Raw genomic sequence first — 18,610 nt, forward strand, 5'->3', positions numbered from 1 at the left:
AAAATCTACTCCAATGGGCAAACAAATTGTAATCCTTGAAGCAACTATTAGGTTTGTTAACAAACAAGAAACCACAGCAAAGACATATTTTTTATTACAGTGACTTAAAACTGTCAATCATTCTTGGACCAGTAGACCAATTACTGAGCTGAAGCTATTGACATCTTTTGAAACCCAGCTGAGTAATACAATGGCTACAGCCGTTTTCCAGCAACATTGCCGCCTTCTTTATTTATTCATTCACTCACAGGATGTGAGCGCCACCAGCTGAGCCAGCATTTATTGCCCATTTATTGCCTTTGAGAAGTTAATCGTGAACCACCTTCTCAAACCATTGTGGGCGGCACGGTGGCACAGTGGTTGGTACTGCTGCCTCACGGCGCCAGGGACCCAGGTTCGATTCCCGACTTGGGTCACTGTCTGTGTGGATTCTGCATGTTCTCCCTGTGTCTGCGTGGGTTTCCTCCGGGTGCTCCGGTTTCCTCCCACAGTCTGAAAGACCGAACAGGTCCTGGAGTGTGACGACTAGGGGGATTTTCACAGTAACTTCATTGCAGTGTTAATATAAGCCTTACTTGTGACTAATAAATAAACCTTAAAACCATGTGGTGTAGACACACCCACAGTGCTGTTAGGAATGGAGTTCCAGGATTTTGACTCTTCAGCAGTGAAGGAATGACATTATAGCTCCAAATCAGGATGGTGTGCGGTTTGGTGGCAAACTTGCAGATGGTAGTGTTCCCATGCATCTGCTGTTCTTGTCCATCTAGCTGGTAGAGATCACAGGGTTGGAAGGTGCAATTGAAAGAGCCTTCGTAAATTGCTGCAGTGCATTTTGTACACGCTGCTGACACTGTGTATTGGTGGTAGAGGGAGTGAATTTTCATAGAAGGGGTACCAATCAAGCAGGCTGCTGTCTCCTGGATGGTGTCGAGCTTCTTGAGTGTTGTTGGAGCTGTAGTCATCCAGGCAAATGGAGATATTCCATATACTTGTGCTTTGTTGATGGTGGACATGCCTTTGGGAGTCATGAAGTGAGTTACTCTCTCCAGAATTCCCAGCCTCTGACCTGCTCTTGCAGCCACAGTATTTACATGTCTGGTCCAGTTCAGTTTCTGGTCAATGGAAAGCCCCCAGAATGGCGATAGAGTGGGGGTATCAGCGATGGTAATGTCATTGAATGTCACAGGGTGATACTCAGATTCTCTTTCATTGGAGATGGTTGTTGCTTGGCAGTTGTGTGGTGTGAATATTATTTGCCACTCATCAGCCCAAGCCTGATATTGTTCAGGTCTTACCGTACATGGTCATGTATTGTTTCAGTATCTGAGGAGCCGCGTATGGTGCTGAACATTATGCAACCATCAGCAACATCCCCACTGGCTTTATCATGGAAGGAAGGTCATTGATGAAGCAACTGAAGATGGTTGGGCCTCGGGCACTATCCTGAGGAACTGCTGTAGCAACGTACTGGGACTGAGATGATTGAATTTCAATAGTCTTCCTTTGTGCGAGGTACGATCCTAACCAGTGGAGAATTTTTCCCCAGATTCCCACTGACTTCAGATTTGGGCTCTTGATGCTATACTCGGTCAAATGCTGCCTTGATGTCAAGTGCAGTCACTCTCTCGGTGTTTAGCTTCTTTTATCCATGTTTTGACCAAGGCTGTAATGAGGTCAGGAGCTGAGTGGCCCTGGCAAGACCCAAATTGAACATCACTCAGCGGGTTATTGCTGAGTATGTACCCGCTTGATGGAACTCTCAACAATACCTTCCATCACTTTACTGATGATCAAGGAGAGACTGATGGGGTAGTAATAGGTTGGGTTGGATTTGTCCTGCTTCTTGTGTACAGGACATACCTGGGCAATTTCCCACATTGCTGAGTAGATGCCAGTGTTGTAGCTGCACTGGAACAGCTTGGCGAGTGGCATGGCTTGTTCAGGAGCCCAAGTCTTCAGTTTGATTGCTGGAATGTTGTTGGAACCCATAGCCTTTGCAGTATCCAGTGCATTCAGCTATTTCTGGATATCATGTGGGATGGTTGGCTGAAGACTGGTATTTGAGAGTCTGGGGACCCCTCGAGAAGGCTGAGGTGGATCACCCACTCAGTTGTTCAGGCTTGTTACAAATGCTTCATCCTTGCCTTTTGCACTGATGTGCTGGGCTCTCCGTCACTGAGGCTGGGAATGTTCATGGAACCTCCTCCAGTTAGTTGTTTCATTCCTCCCCACCATTCACGATTGTATATGATAGGCCTGCAGACCTTGGACAAGATTCTCCAGCCTCCCAGCCACATGTTTCCCGCTGGTGGGAGGCGGCGCGTTGTTTGCTAGCGGCGGGATTCTCTGGTCCCGCCGCAGTCAATGGGAATTCCCATCGACGTCGCCCCACTCCGGCGGGAAACCCACGGGCAGGAATGCTCTGCCGGCTGGACTGGAGAATCCCGCCAGCGTGAACGGCCGGAAAATTCCGGCCCTCACGTTAGACCCATTGGTTATGGAATCGCTTAGCTCTGTCTGTTGCAAGTTGCCTCCGCTGTTTGGAACACAAACACTCCTGTGTTGCAGCTTCACCAGGTTGACTCCTCATTTTTAGGTCTGTCTGGTGCTGATCCTGGCATTCCCTCCTGCATTGAACCAGGGTTGATCTCCTGGTTTGGTGTTATTGGTGAAGTCGGGATGTACTGGGTCATGAGATTTCAGATTATGGATAAATATAAATTTGCTGCTGCTGGTGGCCGCAGCACCTAATGGGTGCCCAGTTTCGGATTGCTAGATCTGTTCAAAATCTATCTTGTGTAATATGATGGAGAGCATCCTCAGTGTCAGTGACTGTGACAGTTGCGTCTTCAACAGGTAGATTGGTGAGGGTGAGGTCAAGTCAGTTTTTCCCTCTTGTTGGTTTCCTCACCCCCTGCTGCAGACTCAGAATAGCAGGTATTATCCACTAGGGTTTGGCCAGCTAGGTTAGGAGTGTTGCTGCTGAGCCACTCTTGGTGATGGACATTGGAGTCGCTACATCCAGAGTATCCGAAGATGTCCGGGCTAGGTGAATTGGCCGTGCTAAATTGGCCCTTAGTGCCAGGGGGACTAGCAAGGGTAAATGCGTGGGGTTATGGGGATAGGGCCTGGGTGGGACTGTGGCCGGTGCAGACTCGATGGGCCAAATGGCCTCCTTCTGCATTGTAGGGATTCTATGATTCTATATTCCGTGCCCTTGCCAACCTCCGTGCTTCCTCCAAGTGGGGTTCAACATGGAGGAGTACTGATTCATCAGTTGAGGTGGCTTGGGAAAGGAGGCATTGTAGGTGGCAATCGGCAGGAGCCCGTGTTTGACCTGATGCCATTAGACTTCATGGGATCCGAAGTCAATGTAGAGGACTCCCAGGGCAACTCCTTGCCGATTGTATACCACTGTGCCACCAACTTTGGGCGGTCTGTCCTGCTGGTGGGACAGAACATTAAGAAGTCTCACAACACCAGGTTAAAGTCCAACAGGTATATTTGGTAGCAAATACCATAAGCTTTCGGAGCAGAGCTCCTTCGTCAGATGGAGTGATATTCATCTGCTCCGAAAGCTTATGGTATTTGCTACCAAATAAACCTGTTGGACTTTAACCTGGTGTTGTTAAACTTCTTACTGTGTTTACCCCAGTCCAACGCCGGCATCTCCACATCGGGACAGAACATGCCCAGGGATGGTGCTGATGTCTGGGATGTTGTAAGATATGATTATGTCAGGCTGTTGCTTGACTAGTCTGGAGAGCCTATTAAGTAAGAAGAACTTTGTAAGTTTGGGTTTGCCATTGCAATTTCCAGTGCTTTGGTTGATGCCTAGTTTCAATCCTTCCTCATGGTTTATTACAACTGAATGGTTTGCTGGGCCATCTCGGCATTTCAAAGTGAACCACCTTGCTGTGGATCTGGAGTCACATGTCGGCCAAACCAGGTAAAGACGGCAGATTTCCTTCCCAAAAGGGCATTCGTGAACCACTTACATTTTTACACCAATCTGAACCTAGCATTATATTCCAGATTTTTAATCACTGAATTTAAATTCCGCCAGCTGCTGGGGTGAAATTTGCACCCATGCCCCCACAGGGTTGACCTGGGTCTCTGGATTACTAGTCCAGTGGCATTACCACCTTGCCACTGCTTGAAACAGCTTGAAACTGACAGAACAGGTGGTGTTCCATTTCCATTTCAACAACCAGAAATGTCAGTAAATCACAGTCCAAAATGTGACAGCAGACACTAGCATGATCTTTTTTAATGCATGATGGCACTTTTGACAATTGGATAAATACTGTAATGCACGGCAGCTGCAGCTGCACTATGTTGGTTCATGTAAGGGTCAATTTACCTTTGCAGGACAGATCCCCTTGATGAATCTTTGCATTGAGAGCACATCTATATTACAGTACAGCGCCTAAGGGTAACATTTGAAGGCGTCAGAACATTTTACACTCAACTGTCAGAATGTTCCCTCCTCCTCAGCCGGATTCTTTCCAAGGAGATTTCATAGAATCCCTACAGTGCAGAAGGAGGCCATTTGGCCCATCGAGTCTGCACTGACAGAGCATCTTACCCAGGCCCTATCCCCTGCCCCAGAACCCCATACATTTACCATTGTTACACGTCTCGGGACACTAAAGGGGCAATTTAGCATGGCTAATCCACCTAAGCTGCACATCTTTGGATATGTTTTCTTTTTGGGGCTTCCAAAAGTAGGGGTACAGGTGGAGGGGGTTGAGGTACGTGGAGGTGAGGGGACATTGTTGGGGGGGGAGGGGGGGAGTGGTGGGGGTGGATGCCTAAGGTAAAGTCTTTGATAGAATGATGTGGACCAAATGCACATTTGGCTCAGGACTTTACTAGATCAATTCACTGACTCTGTACAGGGTAGGAAATCATCCTACGGTACCTCGCCCAGTTTCCAACCTGCGAGCCCTCCCGGCTGAGAGTGTGAGGTTGGGGGAGTTTACTCAAGCATTCTCATTTGACTGGGACAAGCAGAAAGTTGTCACTTTGATCCATACTTAAATAAGCGCATATTCCGATGGTGGGAAAGGTGACGGCAAATACTTAAACACGACTCTGGGAGAGCTGTCTGGGGAATAATAAAAGCGACCCATGAATTTGGAAGGATGTCTAAAAATAATGGCACGATACACTGCAAAACGGCAATTCCTGCACACCAGAATAGAGTCAACACGCAGCTCGGTGCCCCCAGGGATGGGAGTTGGCTGTTTGTGCCCCTAGCTTTCAAATCGTATTAAAAAAAAGTGTTGCCGATGAATAAATATTAACTCAGCCAACAGTATTTTACACCTGGGGTTAGCAGGCATCCAATATCAGCTTGCTGTTAATTTAGGAATATATTCAAAACAACAGCTTTGACATTGTTATTTGGACTTTTTTTTTCTGAATTGCTGGGGGAATTCCTCCCCCCCCCCCCACCCCCTACCAATCCCGGTAATTCTGGTTTACACTGAGGGGAAAACATGGAATGAATGCCTTGCATAGACCCCATGTGAATGATGGACTGCAGTCTATCCTACAACAGCTTTTCCTCTCCAGTAAGAAAGCTAAACGTGAGGAACATTTTATTTTTAAATGTCTTTCTAACTGTGGCATGCACACCAGAGGTAGAGTATAGTGTTATTATTGTTGCCCTGCTAAAACCACCCCAAGGAAAATCTACAACTTTTAAATAACGTACATGGTTTTACATTGAAAATGGATGGTGCGGGTCTGGGTGTTTGAGTGTGTGTGTGTGGTGTCCCCCTATGGTGAGTTTAAAGTATTGCATGTGCCTCTCATGCCCTGCTTCCATTGGATATCATCTGAGGAGTATTGCGAGTGATTAAATCCATCACTTGGTTCAGTAAGGAAGAAATTCATAGAATCCCTACAGTGCAGAAGGAGGCCATTTGGCCCGTCGAGTCTGCACCGAACCTCTAACAGAGCATCTTACCCAAGCTCTACCCACGGAACCCCACATATTGACCCCGCTAATCCCCCTAACCTATACATCTTGGGGCAATTTAACATGGCTAATACACCTAACCTGCACATCTTTGGAGTGTGGGAGGAAACCGGAGCGCCCGGAGGAAACACACGCAGACACGGGGAGAATGTGCAAACTCCACACAGACAGTGATCCAAGGCTGGAATCGAACCCGGGTCCCTGGTGCTGAGAGACAGCTGTGCTAACCACTGTGCTACCGTGCCACTCCAACTTTATTTTGGAGCCACAAAGCTCTGAACCAACGCAAGTACAGATGGCCATTGTCAACTGTTAATAAGATAGATCAGAGCAAAATGCTGGATAACTGAGCTGTGAGGCAAAAGGGTGTTCCAGATGTGGGCTGTAATAGATTGAGGATGACTCAATGTGGCTTGAATCAGCAGTAGCCTTTACTGCCGAATAAAGAATAATATATAGACAACAAGCTCAGGCTAAATTACTATTGACTGCTTTACTCGGCTCCCTGGTTCCAATTCCGAGTCCCTCCTCGAATGATGGTACGCACCCTCCTGCCTATCGGCTCAGCTTCCTGCTGAGACAATCCACAGGTCCTCGCCATTAACGTGACCCTCAGGAACTGCCCGCCTGCCCCTTTAGAGGGCCACTGATGGAACAGTGGCACAGTGGATAGCACTGCTGCCTCAAAGCGCCAGGGACCTGGATTCGATTCTCATTCTGGGTGACTGTCTGTGCGGAGTCTGCACGTTCTCCCCGTGGCTGCGTGGGTTTCCTCCGGGTGCTCCGGTTTCCTCCCACACTCCAAAGATGAGCGGGTTAGGTGGATTGGCCATGCTAAAACGCCCCTTAGTGTCAGAGGGACTAGCTAGGGTAAATGCACGGGGTTATGTGGATGGGGCCTGGGTGGGATTGTGGTCGGTGCAGACTCGATGGGCTGAATGACCTCTTTCTGCACTGTAGAATTCTATGAGACATTATTATATGGGCCTACATATTTGCTTGGTGGGGATTTTCTTGTCCTCAAAGCTCTTGTTACTGGCTGATAGTCCCACACCAGGCTGCTCACTTATTTAATGCAAGAATCGTTTCCTCCAAAGCCCCCTGAAGCAATCCTATCCCAAATTGCCCTTGAGAAGTTGGTGGGGAGCTGACACCTTGCTGTTGATCTTACCAAAAAAATTCTAAGTGCAGGACGGGTGTGAAAATGAGAGAGTTTCTGACCCGTTTTTTGCACAAGTTCAAATCTTGTATCCTATCCACCTGGTGCAGGAAAGAAATGGGCTAAACCATTCCTCGCCTGTAGGGAAAGGGAGTGAGGCTTAAATCACCAGCAAGCCAGAGGCTGCTATTGCGCATGTGCGGATCTCTGTGGTTGCACATGCGCAATGGCAACCAGCAGAGGCCTGACAGAGAGTGAGAGAGACCTGTCAGACCTTTGCTGCTGCAGCCGCCTTTAACCCAGTTCCACCTCCCTCCCCCAACTATTATGAACCCCACTCCACCCAGAAATATCACCCCCGCCATCTTCCCCCCCCCCCCCTCCCCCGCACCACACAGACTGATTGCCCTCACTCCCTCCCCACCAATCACCCGCAGAGTGGCAGCGGGACCCAGTCCCCCTTTCCCCCCCCTCTCCGCCACTGATCACCTGCAGAGTGGCAGTGGGACCCCAGTCCCTCTTTCCCTCCCTCTCCCCCACTGATCACCTGCAGAGTGTGGCAGCGGGGCCCCACTCACTCCCCCACCAACCGCCTGCAGAGTGGCAGTGGAGCCTGCCCCCTGGCACTGCCCCCGACCTTCCGGGGAAGGGGAGGTGCCTCAATGGCCTCTGCTTCTACTGGCGAGGCCGTCACGACTGGTCCACGTTGCTGGGGAACAGCTGTGATTCTCGTCGGAGAGAGCCTCTCCCAGCGAGGCCATACAGGCAAGTGAGCGCGGACGATAGCATCCCAGGCTCGCTAATTCCATTTAAATTACATGCAAATTGAATTTAAATAATTTATTCAGCCTCTCGCTGGCAAGAGACTGACGGTGCCGGATATTCGCTGCCGAAAAGATCGCGAGAATTCTCAGCTCTCTCACGATCTTCCCAACTTGCCCAGCCCATCAGCCGGTGGGGCGCAATGGTAAGATCGCCCCCCCTTCTCTTCCCCCTTTGAATACAACTTGCTTGGCCATTTTTGAGAGCAGAAAAGAATCGACACATTTCCGAGACACCAGCCTGAGTCTGGACAGGAGATTTCCTCCGTAACGGACATTAGTGAAGGGCTATTATAACAATCGGATAGTTTCATTACTACCGTTACCAAGATTAGCTTTTTATTCCAGAGTTATTTGATTAACTGATTTAAATTGTCCAGCTGCCATGGTGAGATTTAAATACTTGAATCATTTGTCCATATCTTTGGCTGACTCATTGTTACACACTCTCCCCATGTGTAGGGACGACTGAGGCAGGCTCATGTCTGCTTCCTCCCGCTCATTTTTCCCGGAACAGGTTGCTAGCCTGAATCCAGAGGCTGTAGCTTAAGGGACACCACCCCACAGCAAGCGCTGACCAGGCGACTCTCCCTCTCTTACTGCCTGCCATTGGTGCAACAGAGGGTTAACACTCAACCTGCTCGACCACATTGTCAATGCACCTTCCGAGGCCATCAGATCCTGGCAAGGGAATCCAAGCTGGAGCTTTGGCTCAGTGGCAGGGATGTCACAGGAGGGAGGCGATGGCTTGGTGGTATTGTCACTGGACTAGTAATCCAGAGACCCAGGGTAATGCTCTGGAGACCCAGGTTCGAATCCCACAGCAGATAGTGAAATTTGAATTCAATATAAATGTGAAACTAAAAATCTAATGTTAACCATGAAGCCATTGTTGTAAAAACCCATCTGGTTCACTAATGTCCCTTAGGGAAGGAGATCTACTGTCCTTACCTGGTCGGGCCTCCATGTGACTCCAGATCCACAGCAATGTGGTTGACTCTCAAATGCCCTCCGGGATGGGCAAGCCAGCGGTGCCCACATCCCATGAACGAATATAAAACAACCTAGTCCAGCAACATGCTACTGCAACCCTGTACTTGTGGTGGATTTAACTCGCTCTGGTTGGCTAACGGTCGAACTGGAAGATAGACATTGGGTGGGATTTTCCAGCCACGCTGTCCCCAAGACCAGAAAATCCCACCCGAGGTCAACGGACCTTTGCATGGGCCTGTCCCACCTTCTACGATTCCCGTGGTGGATGGGTCGGGAAAATTCCAGCCATTGTATCACAGTGTGGTATGCTGTGAGTGTGTAACTAGTTTTTGTTCCCCAATCCCACACTCCCGCTGTTCTTCAGTCACCCCCTTCTCCAAGGAGAGTTGCGGGACTGGGTAGGGTTATTGGCGGTGGGATGAGGGTCCTGGGCAACGATGCCACGGGGGGAGATTGTAAGAGGACAGAATGAGAAAATCGGAGATGTCGATCGATTGATGCATGAACCTGATGTAGACAGAAGCTTTGAGACGAACAGTTCTTGCCTGTATAAATCTGTGGAGAAGCTGCAGAGAATCGAATAGATGAAAGTACAAAAATATGATGAAGCCCCAGCTGTTCTATCTCACCTCGATAAATTAGTGTAAATGGAACTGAAATCTGCATCAATGTACAGGTGGATATTAATACGCAAGAGAAAGTCAAATCGCAATGTCGGATTCTTTGCAGGGAGCACTGGTGGCGCAATTGTGACCTGCCGGGGATACTTTCCTCTGGTTGGAAGGTTAGGCACAACTGCGGAATTACCTTGCTGAAGGCAATGATTAATGAGACGTTTCCATATGGGCTGACATCAAGGTGAATGCTCTCACTGAGAGCGGAGGGATGGCAATGAACCTGCTTCACAGCTGCTGCCAGCACTCCTATACCCATTCCTCACTTCAGCACCTCAGTGGTGAGAATTGGCAGGCTGCTTTATCACAGGGGCATCGCTGCCACGGCTGATCCTGCCTTCACCTGGTGACCATTCCATAGAATCCCGACAGTACGGAAGAAGGCCATTCGGCCCATCGAGTCCACACCGACCACATTCCCACCCAGGCCCTACTCCCGTAACACCGTGCTTTTACCCTGTTAGTCCCCCTGACACTACGGGCAATTTAGCATGGCCAATCAACCTAACCTGCACATCTTTGAACTGTGGGAGGAAACCCACGCAGACACGGGGAGAACATGCAAACTTCCCACAGACAGAGACCCCAGGCCGGAATTGAACCTGGGACCCTGGCGCTGTGAAGCAGCAGTGCTAACCACTGTGCCACCATGCCGTGGGCACAGTGGGCGCCATTGTAGGACATTGGACAGTGATGAAAAGTGGAAACCTTGGATGTTTTCGTGCTGTCTGTTAGCCCAGGGGTGGGTGAGGCTATTTGGATTGCTCTTTTATTCTGCCCTGACCAGATCTACTACTGCATCACAATCCAGGACACCAAACACAGGAAGTTTCCGGTCTGTGTCACTCAGCCTCAAACACAGTTGATTTTTTTTCATCTGTCAAACCGATGTAGGGTGAGTTAATGCTGAGGGTAGGGGTGACATTAATCCCTTGCACCCCCAGTACATAATAGATGTGAGAGCTTTCAAGGTTGATTTGTAGGTTAGAGGGATTTAGCCATGCAGGGTTATGGGGATAGGACCTGGGTAAGATACTGTCAGAGAGTCAGTGCAGACTCAATGGGCCAAATGGCCTCCTTCTGCGCTGTGGAGATTCTATGATTCTTTGAATTTCTTCCTTACTCGTCAAGTAATGGATTTAATCGGGAGCAGTACTCCTCAGATGAGATCCCATATTCATGTGGGAACCGTAGAATTTCAAAGCATAGAAAGATCCCATTTGGCACATCATTGTAACTGCACAGCTCTCAAAAAGAACTATCCACGTCATCCTATTTCCCCTACTTTTAGTTAAACATTTCAAATATAAGGGGTGGCATGGTGGCACAGTGGTTAGCATTGCTGCCTCACAGCGCCAGGGACCTGGGTTTGATTCCGGCCATGGGTGACTATCTGTGTGGAGTTTGCACATTCTCCCCGTGTCTGCGTGGGTTTCCTCCGGGTGCTCCGGTTTCCTCCCACAGTCCAAAGATGTGCAGGTTAGATTGATTGGCCATGCGAAATTACCCCTTCGTGTCAGGGGGATTTGGAGGGCAAATATGTGGAGTTACGGGGATGGATGGGATTGTTGTTGATGCAGGCTGGATGGGCCAAATGGCCTCTTTCTACACTGTAAATTCTATAAATCATATGATGGAGTCTATTCCAGCCATTGTTTCTGGTGGGAAAATTCCACATCCTAACTATCCCTCAATTCATCGTATCAGCAGATTTAATTTGGTTGCGAAATTATTGCTGCGGACAACTTGCTCTGCCGACTGTAAGAATGGGTTCAATTTTCAGACACAAAAATGGAGATTGAGGTGTGCTGGTTGATGAAAATAAATTATAGAGAAGAAAAATAAAGTTAGCGACATAAATAGTCAGAAAGTAGCCTCAAAAATAAATATTTCACCAAGTATAAAACATTGGCAAGATTTCATGTATAGGTTGTTAGATGAAGTTAACTCAAGCCACAATTGAATGCCAAAAATGCATTGGAAAAATAACAACTGATCAGGTGGCACTCCCTTGGTAAAGTTTTAAAAGTTCTGTTAGTGGCCAGAAAAGCCACTTAGATCTTTAGAAGGGTTTAGCATGGTGGGGGGAATCGAGGAGTATGATATGGCTGGAATGTAAGCATATATGTTTTGTATTAGCTTTCACTATTGAAGATGATACATCAGTAGGTACAAATGCTTTAGATATTGACTCCTTGAATGTCAATGCGTAAATGGCCTTGGCTTGATTTTAGGCACTGGACATTGATCAGGTTGCTGGACTTTAACCTCAAACGCTGGAGAAAACCGGAGAGATGCTGTGCAAGCCATTAATGTTGCAGACTGATAGTTCTTTGAAATCTGGACCAGTTGAATTGACTGGCGAAAGAACTTGATGCATGAATACTTGCATATGTGCCAAGCCCTATTCATTAATATCATTAAACTATTGCCTAATGAATTTCTAACTATGCAACAGACTAATGATTTAATGATTCATGCTCCGAAATATAATGCCAACTGGCACTAATATTTTTTACTTAAAACACATAGTTTTACTGATGCTTTGGGAACACAAATGATTAATCCGTAAGAAAACAAAGTAACAGAACTTTGAGAAATTATGCGGCCAACACATTTTCTTAGAGGTCAAAATTTTCCTCTACACTACTGGTGGTGGAAGGCAGAGAGAGCGGTTTGGGGGAAGAGAGAGTGTGTACGAGGCGTGGGTTTTGGGCAAGAGAGAGTGTGTGTGTGAGATGGGGGCAAGGGAGAGTGTGAGGGGTGGGCAGGAGCAAGAGAGAGCATGTGCAATGGGTGGGCTTTGGCCTTCAGATCCCAGGGTGGGGGGAAAGGGCGGAAGGGGGGGGGTCCAAACTGAGTGCAGGGCCCCATGACCTGTAAATCCATCTACCGTTGGCCAAGCTCCTCCACGGTAGCACAGTGATTAGCACTGCTGCTTCACAGCTCCAGGGTCCTGGGTTCGATTCCCGGCTCGGGTCACTGTCTGTGTGGCGTTTGCACATTCTCCTCGTGTCTGCGTGGGTTTCCTCCGGGTGCTCCGGTTTCCTCCCACAGTCCAAAGATGTGCGGGTTAGGTTGATTGGCCAGGTTAAAAAAATTGCCCCTTAGAGTCCTGGGATGTGTAGGTTAGAGGGATTAGCGGGTAAATATGTGGGGGTAGGGCCTGGGTGGGATTGTGTTCGGTGCAGACTCGATGGGCCGAATGGCCTCCTTCTGCACTGTAGGGTTTCTATGATTTCTATGATTTCTATGATTTTTGATGATGGTGATATTTATGAAGTCTTCTCCTCCTCCAGTGAGTTGTTTGACTTTCCACCACCATTCGCAATACAAAGGGATCTGACCTCAGAGGATAGCTCGGACCCATTGCTTGTGGAATTGTTTAGCTCCGTCTATCACATGCTACTTCTGCTGTTTGGCATGCAAATGTTGTAGCTTCACTAGGTTGACATCTGATTTTTAGGTGTGCCTGATGCTGCCCCTGACATGCCCCCCTGCACTCTTCACTGAACATGCGTTGCTTATCTGGCTTGGTGGCAGAGTGAGGGATAGCCTGGGGCCATGGAGTTGCAGATTGCGGTTGTGTACAATTCTGCTGCTGGTGATAGCCCTCATGGATTCCCAGTTTTGAGTTAGTAGATCGAGCCCATTTGAAATCTAGCCCATTTAGTGCCACACAACAAGATGAAGGGTATCTTCAATAAGCTTGTAAAAGAATAAAAATGTAAAAGAATAGTACAACATAGCCTTCGCCTGCTTCCTTTGCAAGTGAAATTCAAAAGAGAGGGCAGGGGCGGCACGGTGGCACAGTGGTTAGCACTGCTGCGTCAGGGACCCGGGTTCAATTCCCGGCTTGGGTCACTGTCTGTGTGGAGTCTGCACATTCTCCCCGTGAATGCGTGGGTTTCCTCCGGGTGTTCCGGTTTCCTCCCACATTCCACAGATGTGCAGGTTGGGTTGATTGGCCATGCTAAATTGACCCTAGTGTCAGGGGGATTAGCAGGGTAAACGTGTGGGGTTAGGGGAATAGGGATTGTAGTCGGTACAGACGTGATGGGCTGAATGGCCTCTTTTTATACTGTAGGAATTCTATGATTCTATGAAAACTCTGGGCGACCAACGCTCCTGAAAATGGAAGGACACAGCTGGCCAAGAGAGAGCATGTCGCCGGAATAACTGATGCACCCTCTGATCTGATTCTGATCTATTGCACGCCAGAAATAGCGCGAATAAGAGACGCAGAGTTTCTTTCCTGTTTCTTGTATTCTCGTTCCTTGTTTTCAGTAGCAAAAGGAAGCCACAATACTTAAAATAAACCAGGTGAAAGGGGTTTCTTAAAAACTGCAAACTGAGATTGAATGGAATAAACAGAATGGTTCTGAGTTATTAAATGCAGCGTTCCAATAAATACGGCTCAGTTCAGTCAGTGGTGATGAAAGAGCAAAGAAGTCACTAGATCTAATGTCCTTTAGGGAAGGAAATCTGCCGTCCTTACCTGGTCTGGCCTACATGTGATTCCAGAGCCACAGCAATGTGGTTGACTCTCAACTGCCCTCGGGCAACTGGGAAGGGCAATAAATGCTGGTCCAGCCAGCGCCGCCCGTGTCCCACGAATGAATAATTTAAAAAAAAATAATAAATCTGTCTGTTTCTCGCTTCTGTCCTGCAGTCAGTTTTAATGAGACACACTTACAGGCTGAGACACAGAAAGCCATTCAACCCATCACGTAATCCAATCAGTCTCATTCTCCCGCTCTATCCCCATACCCCTGCTAATTTATTCCCCTCGAGTGCCAATCCAGTTTCCTCCTGAAGAAAAATCTTCATTTCCCTTTCCACCACACTGGGAGAGGCAGTGGCGTAGTTTTATTGTCACTGGACACGTGATCCAGAACAAGGTCCAGGGAACTGGGTTCGAATCCTGCCATGGCAGATTGAGTTCAGCTAAAAATTTGGAATTAAAAGTCGACTGATGACCATTGTTGGAAAAACCCATGTCCTTTAGGGAAGGAAATCTGCCGTCCTTACCTGGTCTGGCCTACATGTGACTCCAGATCCAAAGCAATGGGTTGACTCTTAAATGCCTCTGAAACTCAGTTCAAGGGCAATTAGGAATGGGCAATAAAAGCTGGCCCAGCCAGCGATGCCCATGTCTCATGAATGAATAATAAAATACACTGGCAGGCTGCAGGTTCCAGGTCATTACCACTTGAACAACACTTGAGTTTTAAATACACCCGCTTGGTTAACTCTGCTGAGGTAAACGAGAACAATGTTAAGAGAATAGGCGTTCAGCGTGAGTAACACCCATGTGTTTTTGTGTCTCTTTCAGGGTCAAGCAGATCTCCTGAAGCATGCAAAGAACGAGGCATTGGATAACCTGAGACAGATCCATTATGCAGCGCAGTCCTGTGGCATCAGTAAGAATGGCTCGACATCCCCAGACCTGTTCAGAACACGGGGGACTCTGGAGAGCATCCCTGAAAGTGAAAATATAAGTGACAATGGGTCTTGCTGACCCCCAGCAATGACAGAAAACTGTAAATAACACACACACACATTCACACACACACATTCACACACACACACATTCACATTCTTGCTTGAGCTCCCTCAGCCACTGACAAGTGGTGTTGTTCGGCACAAATTGGATTTGACAGTCGTCTGGATAGCATTTCATTTTAGAACCAAGGTCATGTACTTGGCAGTGGTGTTCACCACCCGTACTTCAGAGCAGTGCCACTCTCTCAGACGTTTCACTGAGGGCCAATCCAAGTCGAGATGTGGCTCCAGAGTTGCTCTCGACCCCGCTGTAAAGGTGGGATCTGGATATCGCCCTGTCGTTCCTTCCACAGCGAGCTCCTAGCCTTGATTGTGTCACTGCGGGCGCTTGCCAAGTGGAAGCTAGCTATTCCTCTACCCGAACAGAGAGGAAACAGAAATCCCATGGAATCGATAAGTATAAATGTTAAATAGTTGTATTTTAGCAACATCCCTTTGCTTTCTGAATGGAAGCTGGGATACCATCCATGAAGGGAGACCTGGAGACAGATGGAGCAGCAAGTCTGCTGGAGGTCAAGGTCCCATTATATTTTGGATATTTTTCAGGCATATTTTGTGAAGCAGGTGAACAGGTATGATTTAGAAATCGCAATTTAAAAAACTGATGCGATGTTTCCTGACTATTGACTATGAATAGGTGGAAATCTGGCTCCAGGTGTCGATGCTGAAATGTGTCTGAAAGCTTTATTGTAGGTCAAATATTTGTACCAAGTTCCTCCAATATTTATGTCACTTCCAGTCTGAGATTGGAATTCAAGCTCCTTTTTCATCACCAGCAACGCAAAACAGTCATTATTTCAGTGAGGATGAACAATACCTGTGTTCACTGTAAAGCAGTCACTGTACTCCCATCTCAACCTCCCTTCAAAGGGACTTGTCAGATCCCAATCACTCGTCTTAATTCCCGTTCTTGTGACTAGACAGTTACAACAGAACCTCATAATCACCCACCCAGTGAAGTGTGTCTCCGTAATAAAGCCATGCAAAATAATATTTATGGTTCTCATTCTGAATTTCGGCATAAATGTTTTCTGATAACTCGTTGGACTCTTTGTCCTCAGTTGCTGATCAGGGGTGGATGCGAGTCATTAACCGCCTGGAGCAGGAGCCTGTCTGTTGCATTAATAGTCGTGACCTTTAAAACTAACTGACTACAAAACTGGTAGAAGTCTCTGGACTTGACAAGGCAGTAGTGTTTGCCCACCCTCCCCATGTGTAAAGAAGACGGGCAGAAGAATTTTATTTTAGTACCTTTCTTGTTGAGTTTCTCAGTGATGTCATTATGCTGCTATTAAAGATAAAGCATTATAAATAAACTAACTGTTCTTCCAGCTCTATGAGGTGTGATATTTTGCACAATTCAATGGTAATAGAAAGGAACCAGTTGAACATGAGTTCATGAGTCATGCATTAACTGATCCAGCCAACTTGCTGTGATTAGTTCGGGAGAACAATTGACTTTTTTTCAATGCAATGGAAATCATAATGCAAAATGGAGGCTTTAAGAATCAGCTTCACAATTGTTTCCTGAATTAAATTCTTTTTACGCAAGAATGGTCAATGCAGGCTTGGAGGGCCGAAGGGCCTGTTCCGGTGCTGTAATTTTCTTTTTTCTTTGTAATGGCAAGACTTGCTACCTCCGAGTAATTGAAGCAAGTAAGATGCGTTAAGGGGAAAGGGGCAAGCAGATAAGGGAAAAGGATTCGATTGTTAGAATCCATACCATGCAGAAGGAGGCCATTCGACCCATTAAGTCTGCACCCATTCTATGAAAGAGCATCTTACACTTCCCCTATCCCTGTAACCCCACACATTTACCATGGCTAATCCACCTAACCTGCACATCTTTGGATATTAAGGGGCAATTTAACATGATCGATCCACTTAACCTGCACATCTTTGAACACTAAGGGGTAATTTAAAATGGCCAATCCACCTCATCTGCACATCTTTGAACACGAAGGAGCAATTTAGCATAGCCAATCAATCTAATCTGGACATCCTTGAACACGAAGGGGCAATTTAGCATGGCCAATCAACCTAACCTGCACATCCTTGAACACGAAGGGGCAATTTAGCATAGCCAATCAACCTAATCTGGATATCTTTGGACTGTGGGAGGAAACCGGACCACCCAGAGGAAGCCCACACAGACACTAGGAGAATGTGCAAACTCCACACAGACAGTGACCCGAGGCTGGAATTGAACCCGGGTTCCTGGTGCTGAGGCAGCAGCGCTAACCACTGTGCCGCCACACCGCTGATTTAGATGCACAAGATGGAAGGAGGCTCAAGTGGAGCACAAACACTGGCATGGAGTGGTTGGACTGAACGGCCTTATTCTGTACTGTGTATCCTATGCGACGTTGTTCCAATTTGTGAATTGTCTTTTGCCCAAGGGAAGAATGAAAGAGCTATTATTGAATCAATTTCATTTCTGGATTTCAGAATCAACCCAGAGGCCATGGATTTGAAATCATTGGCAAGTAATCGAGTGAAAATCTGAAGAATTGTTTATTTTGCCTCTGAGTTGTCAGGATCTGAAATTTCAGTCTGAAAGGGTGGAAGCTAATTCTGTAGTTAATTCTAAAAAAGGATTTGACAGTTCCTTGTGATTGAGGATCTTACAAGGCTACAAACAAAAAGCAGCGATGTGGAACTGAGCATGACCCATCTCCCAAAGAGCTAGCAAAGGCTTGACAGGCCCAATGGCCTCCTTTTGTGCTGTATGTTTCCATGATTCTAAACCATGCAAAAGTATCAGATTAACTACACAAATTATATATTCTGAATACTGGAATTCTATATTTTGAAAGCTGCCTCTCATTTGTACAACCATCACCATTGGGGTGCTACATTATAACCTGCACAGTTTCATTTTCTACCGAACAATGTTCTAATATTAACGCTGTATATGAAGCCTTGGAATCTGCTTTTCATTTGTGTTTCTTGGCTGTTCAAACTGCAGAAGGTTCTAGTTTGAGCTCTGAACAATGGATGATTCGGGACAGTGGACCTTGTGTTAACCAGGTCCTGTATATAGTTCATTTAGCTAATGATTCCGTCAGGGTCCTGTCATTCACCAATCCTCTTTGAAGTTATGCGGTGGAACTACGTACCTGTATTGATACTCCCAAACCTTGAAGTCTCAGATTAAGATTCCATTTCAACTTCCAACTTCCAAGAGTTTCAGCATTGTATCTGAAGTCCAAAGGATCGACACAGTTGTGCCTTCCTTTCCCTGGTGCACCTTTAATATGTTTTTTAAAATATTCAACAAGAATTTCCTTGAAGGGTTTTCCCAATCAATTGCCTCAACTTCAGTGGAAGACTGAAGGAAACTGACTGTGGAAAACATATAAACAGTGTGTTCTTTCAATGTTGTGACAGCCAATTCCAAGAGATT

The 18,610-nt window shown here is 47.0% G+C and overlaps 1 protein-coding gene across 1 annotated transcript in view; it reads left to right on the forward strand.

Moving 5' to 3' along the window:
• LOC144500695 (inactive phospholipase C-like protein 2) overlaps positions 1–17,155 on the forward strand; it is a 273,226-nt gene extending 256,071 nt beyond the window's left edge. Inside the window, exon 6 of the mRNA XM_078224017.1 lies at positions 14,975–17,155. Within this exon, the coding sequence (XP_078080143.1) occupies positions 14,975–15,160 (186 nt within the window). The 3' untranslated portion in view covers positions 15,161–17,155. The remainder of the gene's footprint in view (positions 1–14,974) is intronic.
• Positions 17,156–18,610: the final 1,455 nt, after the last annotated feature.

This window comes from Mustelus asterias, chromosome 11 (genome assembly GCF_964213995.1).
Source record: "Mustelus asterias chromosome 11, sMusAst1.hap1.1, whole genome shotgun sequence".
Taxonomy (NCBI): domain Eukaryota; kingdom Metazoa; phylum Chordata; class Chondrichthyes; order Carcharhiniformes; family Triakidae; genus Mustelus; species Mustelus asterias.